Source organism: Platalea leucorodia (genome assembly GCF_965183815.1).
Source record: "Platalea leucorodia genome assembly, chromosome: 1".
Lineage (NCBI taxonomy): Eukaryota > Metazoa > Chordata > Aves > Pelecaniformes > Threskiornithidae > Platalea > Platalea leucorodia.
In genome coordinates, this window is record NC_138823.1 from 76,691,373 (window position 1) to 76,702,378 (window position 11,006).

The window sequence follows — 11,006 nt, forward strand, 5'->3', positions numbered from 1 at the left end:
GCAATTGTCCTGCGCACCTTCCTCTGCCAAGCCCACAACACGGCCCTGAATACAGTTGCTTATATTAACAAGCATGTCTCAGAAATATCCTCAGTGTCGACAAGATAATTTTGGAGTGATGTTTCTGACAGTTGTACCAAACTGCTATCCTCCCTCTGTTGAAGACCTGTCTATACCTACTAATTACAACAAAAGTTTAAATATTTGGGAAGTCTTATTTCTTCCCTGGAGGTGGGCCTGATCCTGCAGATTTTGTACATGAGGATGATGCCAGTGGACTCAGACTTTCTCCTAATACTGAAGTTAGCTGAGCTATTTATACAAGACAAAGCTGCCTTCTACACATGTCAACTTCTCAACAGCGAGCGAACTCAATCCAGCTGGAATTCAACAGCGTCCTGAATGGAGTAAGCAGGAAAAAGGACAGTCCCTTGCCAAGAGCTCTGTGACCAGAGTCTGCATTTGCAGAAAGACCACATGCTAGTGGAGCCATGGCCGACAAACAATATAGCTTTATTATGCATGCAAGTTTGCCCATTGATGACATATTCATTACCATACAGATACTCTGTTCAGACATTGCAGGCTTTCATGAAGCAGTCAACGTCAAAGTTTGCGGGTTTTGTTCTATTTTGGATACTGCAGTGTAGTCTGAAAATTATATTATCTACTGATAGAACCATTTACATTCAAATTTTAAGCAGTTCTTCATCTTATTTTAATATCCTAGTATTTCATTTTGTTATATAAGGAAAACATCTTAAAATAATTTCTACTTCTTTGACAAACATTGATAGACTTTCTACTACGTTCTGTTATTTCTGCTTAGAGAAGATTCTCTCCTAGGTTCTTATCCATTGCTTGATCTCTGACACTTTTTTCCTGAAAAAAAGCAAGGCTGTTTTGGAAACTGACTGAAGTAAACAATTGAACATGTCTAAGGTGGACTTCATGGAAGTCTTTGTAACCGCTTCTCATGATGCTGCACTCAAAATCCTCAGATATATTTCTATTTGAGAAGGTTTTTTTCTATTTTCAGCCATGAAACATTGCTGCACGCTGTTGGGAAGTATGAGCTCATGTCACTTGATCAACAAATGAAAGTTTCCATCCTACACGATGCTTCAACATTATGGTTTGAATTTGAAGCCCAAATTGTGCTGTTAACTTGAACTACTAACAATTCTTCCCAGAGCAGAGTGTTTCAGAATTCAGCTGCTCAGAAAACAAAACCATTACTTTCATGAATGATCCTACCCACCTATGGACATTCTCACAGAGCATCAGTCTTTCTGAAAATCTGAAAGGAATCCATGTGGCAGACAAAAAGGTATCTTTCCTTTATTCGTGTTTTGGTAGGAAGGTTTTACTAACTCATAAAATCCACAAACTCATCCCATATTTTTTTTTCGTGTCCCCTCTTACCTGAATGACTCCTCCACCTTGGCCACCATTCCCAGCTAAAAATGCTTCAGGCAAATTAATCATCTTCCCTAGCCAATCCAGCGTGACAATCTCCAGCTCTGTGCAAGCTGGACTTGAGGCCTGTGTTGAAAAACAGAACAGAGGGAATAACCTCACTAGACCATGAAGAGAAATAGAATCTACCAAAGCAAGAATAACTCTTTCTCTCTGTCTTTTGACTGTACAGGAAGAGACTAGCTGGCTAACTTCACCAGCTAAATTTGGGACCTGAAGACCATTTTGTGCATGTTCTTTCTAATACTTAATAAAAAAATGTCAAACTGGGCCTCACATAGAACCATGACTATCAAACGTCAAAGCTAGCATTTGCATCTTGCATATTTTTTTTTTGACATCAAGCACCAACATCTTTTGAGAAAAGCCCATCTCATATGAATGTGGTTTGGTTTTTTTTAACACAGTTTTCCATTCATCCAGATGATAAGAGAAGTAACAACATCAGGTGACAGGCAGCAGTCATGCCACTTAATGAACTACCAGTAAGTTTCAACTGCTACCACTAATTCTAAATGCTGGTGATTTTTCAAGGGCAAAACTTCTAAGAGGGAATAGCCTTTTATTCCCGGAGTCATTCAGGGTATCTATGTGAAAACACTTAATTAGTCAAGGAAATTTACCTATAAAAATAGTCCTGTGACTGCCCTGCTATTAATCAATAATTTCATTGCAGAACGTTACTGAAGTGCTTAAAATCTTGGCAAGGTGAAGCATCATTACCACATAGCAGTACATACCCCAGTAAACTTACCCAAGAGAAGCCCACACATCCTATTCCAGCACATAACATATCTGCAAGAAGAGCTGGGAAGGAAGAGGCTGCAGGGAAGTAGGCAAAAAAGTATGGACTGTGCCAGTGAGTCACCTGTATTAAGGGAAAAACAGTCATTTTTAACTAATGCAGGAAGCAGAAACAAATTGTCAGATTGTAAATCAGAAATGATTAGAGGTTGGGACCAGTCAACAGTTCTTGACTACCTGGCTGTAACACAGGATCCCATGTTTTAGAAAAGCTTACCTTGTTTTTTCTCAATTTTTATCTATCTTCTGCTCAAATTAGAAATAAATTACTTCTTGCCCCCACCTCCCGACAGTTCCAAAATCAGAGTTCTCCATTTGTCTGCCTAGAAGACAAGAACTGCATGGGCGGCGGCAGCATGAGTTCCTGTGCAGGGCACTGTTCCTGAGCCTCTGCTTTCAGGGACTCTTGGGTATTTTGTTCTTTCATCTCTGTCAGGCGACTGACTTAGCAAGAGGGTCTTCAGTGCAGCAGAGGTCCACAGAACTCTCTTGCCCACACTCTGGAGTTATTTGCCAAAATTCAGGCACTGAATCTGGCCAAACAGCTCCTCACCACAGCATGAAACAATCCATTCCAGTACCCAGTACCTTCTGTAGAAAATTATACTATCATCTCCCTATAACAAGTTATGATTTATGCACAATTCCCCTTTATATGTACTAATATGAGAGAACAACACAATAACTGCACAGATTGTAGTCAACTGTCTCGCAGCAGCAATATTTAGTATTATCTGATGCAACATCTAAGCAATTTTAGGATCTGTGAGATACTTGATAGTGCTCCACAACTCCAACCTAATAAAATTTGAGAACAGGAAATGTACTGCCACGCTGCAATGTTCAGTGGAAATAACGTGATATGATATGTTTGGCAAAACCAGCTTTCACATTCAAGATAAAAGGCAAGTATTAGAAAAAAGTGCTTCTAGAGGATTCGATGGACTATAAGCAAGAATTCAGCAGAATGTGTGCAAGAACTTTCCTTGGCTGGAAATCCCAAGGCTGCTGAGTTATTGAAGCCCAGCCTTTTCTTACCCCATTTTGTTTTCTTTTCTTTAATACTGGAGTTCTTCAGTTACAACTGGAGGATGGCAAGAGCATGCATTCTCTCTTGCCTGAGCTCAGTGTTTCCTTACTGTTTTGTTCCGCATTCCCACCTCTGATGAATTTTACCTTTCACACTCCCCTCTCTCCCAGTCTGTGAGAAGGTTTCTGGTTCTGGAGCTAACTCAGGGGTCACTCTACTGCACTGTTCTGCATGCTGCAAATATGCCTTTTATTTCCTCTTCTAACCTTCTTCATGCCAACAACCAGCTCTTCTTTAAGGGACATGCTCCATGGCAAGGGGAAACTGTCTTAACTCTTGTACACACAACGAATCCAATATCACTTTCTCTGCTGTAGTATACCATACGTACTATTTCAGACGCCCCTGCCTCTTTCATAGGAAAACAGCTCCTATCCACTACAATTTTCCACCGTCTAAACTTAGCCCTGTACCTGCTGTGTTCAAGATTTCACTTTTACAGAGCAGTAAAAGTCACTAGGTCCAAACCTGCTCAAGAGACAAGCCACTGTGCACATTTTTAGCTCTATCTCTTCTATCTGGTCAGGATCTCTTTCTTTGCGGTAATGAAGTTTTAGAGCACTTGTGGCAAACACCTGCCTTCACAAATCAGAAAAAAAATAGGATGGGAGTTGGTTCTTCCCAGGAAAACAATAAACAGGTAAAAAAATACCCAATAAACAGCAGTCCCTGGCAGGACCCACATGCACAGACTTTCACTGACGTCCATCATGAGCCAGGGCTGCCACTGTTCATCTCCCCAGCTCTAATCCTCTGTGATCTCTAAGACTCGTGACATTCATCTTGGGTTAATCAAGTTAAACTGCCTACTGGCTGGGAGCCATTTGTTTGATGAAACACAGCAGATTCCAGTTGCACCTCTCACACAAAGCCAAAAAGCCACAAGCCCTAGGGCAAGTGCAGCTGCGGTTCTCCCTCCTGCCTCCCCTTCCCCCTTCCCTCGAAGCAGCTGTAAAATCCAGTTCTGTTGCCACGCTGCAACAGACACACTTGGTCAAATATTGCAAAGAGCGTGGCATAATTGATGCTTGTTTTTTCAGCCCTCTGCTCATAAACAGTGACACCCAAGTGGCTTGGGTTCAGTAATGACCACTCTAATGCTTCTCAGAGACATTTTATTTCCCAGATTTCTTCTAAGGGTGTCTTTCTTCCTATGGCTTCCTTAGTCTAAGCAAGAGTCTTCCTTTACCACTCACTAAGGACAGGTACTTCAGCTGGAAGTTCACAGATTAATGGATCCAGGGTGAGGAGAATTAGCATCTTCAGTACTGCTGTTTGCAGTTACAACTAAACTTGATCATTTGGGGCTCTAAAAAAGGAGGAGATCTATTTCAAGAGAACAAAGCAAGTCTGAGAGAGAAAGGTGACTCCCACTGATATTTTTATATGCAGATCCCTTCCACCTTGCCTTCCTGCTGTGGAGATCGGAGTTCAGCAGTTGTTCCCTCGGTCCCTGTGTTAATATTAGGAACTCAGCACCATTATGGCCATTGTCATTTGTGGACTGCCCTTTGAAGGTCTACATCCAATTTCACAAGAAGTCTCCATAAGGAAGTTTTACCACTCATGAATGCTTGTTCTCCTGGAGGGCGAAGACAGCAATGGATACTGCACTATTGCTTTACACAATTAGTTGATCCTTGCTCCTGTGAAGGAGCACCGTTTTCACATTTTCAGTCATCCAGTAAGTAGCACATAGCTGAACACAACTCACACAGTAAAGACGTCAACATGGCGGCAAAGAGAATCACTTATGGGCCACTGATAGCTTACGGGCAAAACAAGGTTTTATGACCTCTGTCATACTACCTGTTCTCTCTGAAGAAGCCCAGTTCCTCATTTATAAAATGGAGAGAAGACATTCCCCGGTGAAACACTGGAAGAGCACTACAGCTGGAAAACACTAGATGTACTTGGAAATGTGAGGCTTGTCAGGAAAAAGATGGGAAGAAGATTCAGGGAAAATATAATGGGGGTAGGTTGTCCCTATAGCCAATTTCAAAAGTCCCTAAACCCCGTTAGAAATAGTTCTAAAGGTCTCTGAACCAAATGTGAACAAGTCTTCCTATGCTAAGTCCTTCCTAGGCTCCCTGTCTCCATGTGTTTGTCCAGCACCACCATTGTCCCGCTTCAGTCTCTGTGAGCACAGCTGGCAGAGGCAGCCCGCAGACGCAGCAGTTTGTGCAGGACTGTGCACAGAAGAGGCCCAGAAACGCTGCTAAGGTCCGTGTACGTGGGCTCTGCAGTGGTGGGGACGCTCCACCGGGCACAGTCCCCAGCAGCAACTGGCACAACTATCCCGGCACACCACAGGTCTCAACCCAGACTAAGCTCCCGAGGGAGTACGCAGCTCTGCAGGCCTGGGATTGCAGGGATGACGGGGCCTCTTGCCAAGGCTGGGGCAGTGGGAGATGGTCTTTTAGCCTGCAGGAGGTACGCCCTGGTGGAGGTGCCTGGTGTCTGGGCCACCATGTAAAGGAGCAGCATGAGGAGGTCAGCAGACTGTGCAGTGCAGAGAGGACAAAAAGGAGACTGAGTGGATCCTCCCTGAGACATAACACAAGGTATCGCAGATACAAGAGCCTGAACCCCCAAATGTACCAAAGAAGGGGCAGTCAGAGTCTCCGCTTATGGGGTTGGCAAATGGAGTCCCACGATGGTGAAGGGCAGAAGCCTGCAACTACTGGCACTAGGAGGAAGGCTTCTGCTCCACCTGCAGATCTGCAACTACAGAACAGGCTCAGTGCCCTGGTTGCAGATGGGCTGGCAGCCCTGCTGTGTCTAGCGAAGCACCCAAGCAACCTGCGTGTTGACCCTGGTGTTGACAACAGGGCTTTGGGTCTTAAGACCAGTGGGACTCTCTTTGAGGGTCAACTCCTAGGAAGAGACAGGATCCAGCTGAACAACTGGGGCAAAATATCTTTGCAGACAGGCTGGCTAACCTGGTAAGGAGAGCTTTAAATTAGGAATGATGGGGGAAGGAGATGAAAACCCACAGTCAAGGGAGGAAGGTGGACTGAGTTGCCAAGCAAAGGGTGAAGGGTAATGAAGGGAGATCTTGAAAACCAGACAGGGCTAAAGCGGACCCACCCCAAGTGTAGGCACACAAATAAGGAGGTGCTGAGAGGGCAGCATTACAGGGGAAGCTCTCCTATCTCCTCTGGGACAGCAGCACAAGTGGGGGCCTCCCTGAAGCACCTGTATGCTGCGACGCATGGGGAACAAACAGGAGGAATGAGAAGGCTGTGTGCAGTTACAGGGCTGTGATCGCATGGGGATCACAGAGGTGGGGTGGGATAGCTCGCATGACTGAAGTGCTGCGGTAGATGAGGACAGGCTCCTTAGGAAGGGCAGACCAGGAAGGCGAGGCAGGGGAGTGCTCCTTTATGCCAGGGAGCATCAGGAATGCATGGGGCTCTGCCTAGAGATGGACAATGAGCCAGTCAAGAGCTTCTGGGTCAGGAATGGTGGAGATTTCAAGACGGGCAATATTCGGGTGGGTGTCTGCTACAGACCACCTGATCAGGAAGAAGCACATGAGCACAGCATTCAAACAGCTGGAGGAAACCTCATGTTCGCAGGTCATAGTCCTCACCGGGGACTCCAACCAAGCTGATATCTGCTGGACAGACAACACAGCAGGGCACGCCCAGTGCAGGAGGTTTCTGGAGTGCATCAGTGATCATTTCCTAACATAGGTGATGGAGGAACTGATGAGGAGAGACACGCTGTGGGACCGGATACTTGCAAACAAGAAAGAACTGGTCAGGGGTGTGAAAGTCAGGGGCGCCTTGATTGCAGTGACCATGAGATGGCGGAGTTCAGGATCATGGGAGCAGGAAGAAAAGCACAAAGCAGGACCATAACCCTGGGCCTCAGGAGAGCAGACTTTGGCCTGTTACAGGCCCTGCTTGGAAGAATCCCGTGGGAGACAGATGTGGAGAGAAGAGTGGTCCAGGAGAGCTGGTTGATTTTCAGGGATAACCTCCTCCCAGTTAAAAAACGGCCCACCCCACGTGCAGGAAGTCAAGCAAGAGTGGCAGGAGGCCGTCATAGATGAACACGCTGTTTAATACCTTCATAAGTGATCTGGATGATGGGATCAAGTGTCCCCTGATGAAGTTTGCTGATGATACCAAACGGAGTGGGGAAGTGGAGACTTTGGAAAGGAGAGCCACCCTGCAGGAAGACCCGGATAGGCTGGAAGAATGGGCTACCAAGAACCTTCTGAAGTGCAACAAGGACAAGTGTGAGGCCTTGCACCTGGGAAAACATAACCCAGGAGTGCAGCACAGGCTTGGATCTACCCCGCTGGGGAGCAGCTCTGTGGAAAGACACCTGGGGGTCCCGGTGGAGAACAAGCTCAATATCAGCAAACAGTGTGCTGCTGCTGCTGCAGCAAAGAAAGCCAACAGGATGCAACAGGGTTGCATCAACAAGGGCATCACCAGCAGGGATAAAGAAGTCGGTATCCCTCTCTACTCAGCGCTTGTCAGGCCACACCTGGAATACTGTGTTCAGTTTTGGTCCCTGCTACACAAAAAAGTTGTGGACAGGCTGGAGAGGGTCCAGAGAAGGGCCACCAAGATGATCGAAGGACTGGGAAGCCTGCCATCTGAGGAAAGGCTGAGAGAACTGGGTTTGTTCGGTCTTGAGAAAAGAAGGCTTAGGGGAGACCTTATCACCATGTTGCAGTATTTAAAGGGCGGCTACAAAGAAGATGGCGACTCCCTTTTTACAAGGAGTCACATGGAAAAGACGAGGGGTAATGGGTACAACTTACTCTTGGGGAGATTCCGATTGGACACAAGAGGAAAATTTTTCACAATGAGACCAATCAGCCGTTGGAATAATCTCCACAGGGAAGTGGTGGATTCCCTGACATTGGACACTTTTAAGATGCACCAGCACAGGCCAGGGATCGACCGGCTGGAAAGCAGCTCCGCAGAAATGGACCTGGGGGTCCTGGTGGACAAGCCGAACATAAGCCGAACATAAGCCAGCCGAACATAAGCCGAACATAAGCCAGCCGAACATAAGCCTTGCAACAAACAAGGCCAACAGCATCCTGGGCCACATTAGGAAAACTGTTGCCAGCAGGTCAAAAGAGGTGAGCCTTCCCTTCTACTCAGCACTGGTGAGGCCACACCTGGAATTCTGTCTCCAGTTCTGGGTTCCCCAGTACAAGAAAGACATGGACATACTGGAGTGATTCCAGAGAAGGGCCATGGAGATGATTAATGGATTGGAGCATCCGCCATATGATGAGAGGCTGAGAGAGCTGGGATTGTTCAGCCTCACAAAGCCCAGGCGGCATCTTGTTAATGTGTATAAACACCTCATGGGAGGGTGTAAAGAAGATGAAGCCAGATTCTTCTCAGCGGTATGCAGTGACAAGACAAGAAGAAATGTGTACAAATTGAAAATTCCACTTAAACATAAGAAAAAGCTTTTTTGCTGTGAGGGTGGTCAGACTTTGGAACAGGACAGCAGAGAGATTGTGAAGATTTCATCCTTGGAGATATTCAACACCCAGTTGGACGTGGTCCTCAGCAACCTGCTCTGACTGACTCTGCTTTGAGCAGTAAGGGTGGACTAAATGATCTCTAGAGGTGCCATCCAACCTCTACTATACTCCGACTTTGTGATTCTGTGCTCATCTGAGTCGTCAGTCGGTAGTCTAAACAACATAGGCAGAATCGGAGTTACTACAAGAACCAGGATTTACGTACCTGTGCTCTCTCTTTGTGTCACAGACACTAACGTTTCACACCAGAGGAAAGTTTTGGATAGACCATTTCTTTTCCAGAATGAATCACTTTGTAAAAGTAAATTTATTTGCAGGGCATGTGAAAATCAAGAAAAAAATCGGTTTAGTTAAGAGGGAGCATGACATGTTGAGGACTTAATTGGAATTGAATGTCTCACTTTCTATTCTCAAATGCTCCATCTTTTATTTTTTAATTTGATATTATTTTGTTGAATGCTGTCCAGTGTTCAAAGCAAAGTGTTTTCTGTTCTACTTCACAGGCAAAAAGAAATTGGTTAGTATTTTCCTCCAAGGAAACGGGACAGGCAATTGCATCTATGAGCAGCAATGAAAGTATTTGCATGTGTTGGACAAAATTCTCTTATCTACTCTGCACTGATTTAATTCTGTTGGATTTAAGACTTCATCCACAAATCTTTGAGAAGGGTGGTGGGATTGCCATTTTCTTCAGTGGAGCTTTTGCCTGTGAAAGGACAGCAGGGTTGGCTCCAAGGGAAACAAGATAAGGTCATATTGACTATCAAATATTTACATTGGTCAATGAAAAGGAATTGGTATTATAGCACACTGACTAAACGCTGTTGCAGAGGAGAGGTTCCATGTCCAGTCACATAGCAATCGTCTCACCTAGCTACACCCAGAGAAGCAACCCAAAGTGGTTATTGCAGAGATCCAAAGCAGAGATTCCTCATTAACATTTACTAATAATCCAGGCCCCTTCAAGCTACTTACAGGCCTTAGGAGACAAGCATATCTTTAAAACAAATAAGGTATACCGTGAGTGGCAAAACAAGAAAGATTCAGAACTGGACAAAGGCCAGACGCTTTGTTTTGCATTGTCTGTCCAACACTGATCTATCCAAGGACTAATACTGAGGCATTGGCCATCTGCCTTAGAAGGTACTAGAAGAAGCTGACATTTAGGAGAGTAAGTCAACAGAACAAGTATTGGGGAGAATCCCTTCTAGTCAACTCTGTAATAAAAAGAAGTCTCCTAAGAGAATTTTAACATTTAAAGATCAGCTTGAAGGAACACTTTAGGCACAGCAGACTAATAAAAATGCCGTTTTATAAAATATCATCTACTGCGCTTTGCAAGTAGCAAAAATATCACATGAAACTGAAAGTTATGAAGCTTTGCCATAACCGATTCAAGGGAGGAAAGGGGATTATTTCCACAAGCAAGCCTCACATGAAGCAAAAGAATGATTTAATTATTTCTAGCAAGAACAGAAAACATTAGTTGGGTGAAGTGTTAGATCGTACTTAACTATGGATGTAAATCAGACTCCTGCCTTCTAAAAGTGAATCAGCATGGGTACTTGTGTTCGTAAGGTCTACCTGCACAGCCTTCAATCCACACGTTCCTTAAAGTCTTTGAAAACCTAAATGCAGTATTGAACATGACACTACAGAGCCATTTTTCTTACCCCTGGCATAATGATCTTCTCAATGTCTTTAAAGACATCCTCAAAGCTCTCGGGATCCTGGGGTGCACAGTCCGGAATGAGGGGCCTTAGATATCCTGGTTCCACATCTGGGAAGACCTGTCTTTTATCTATCTTCTCCAGGTAATCTGCAATATAGTTCACCATCTCCTCCCCTCTCTTGCGGAACTCTGCAGCATCCATGGGTATCAGAGTTTGGGACTTATTATCAGAAAAAAACCTAAAAAAAAAAAAAAAAAGTCACTTTTGAAAGAAAATATTACTAGTGTTAAACCTGTTATTCAGACGATTTATAGGATGACTCACATGGCCTTTTTGACAAGACCATATGCTCTTTTATTTCTGCTTATTAGGCCAATGCCCATACAGTGTTGCATTCTGCTCCACTCCAGTATTAGCTGGACATTGTACAGAA

General features: G+C 44.7%; 1 protein-coding gene across 5 annotated transcripts in view; it reads right to left on the reverse strand.

The window, feature by feature from the left end:
• Positions 1–10,774, reverse strand: part of LOC309597229 (aromatic-L-amino-acid decarboxylase-like) — a gene marked incomplete at its 5' end in the record, with an annotated part of 44,934 nt that extends 34,160 nt beyond the window's left edge. For 3 of the 5 annotated variants that reach the window (XM_082326447.1, XM_082326445.1, XM_082326443.1), the window contains 3 exons: positions 1,426–1,545; positions 2,234–2,347; positions 10,574–10,774. In XM_082326447.1, the coding sequence (XP_082182573.1) occupies positions 1,426–1,545; positions 2,234–2,347; positions 10,574–10,774 (435 nt within the window). The remainder of the gene's footprint in view (positions 1–1,425; positions 1,546–2,233; positions 2,348–10,573) is intronic. The other 2 variants (XM_082326444.1, XM_082326446.1) reach the window with 2 other exon arrangements.
• Positions 10,775–11,006: the final 232 nt, after the last annotated feature.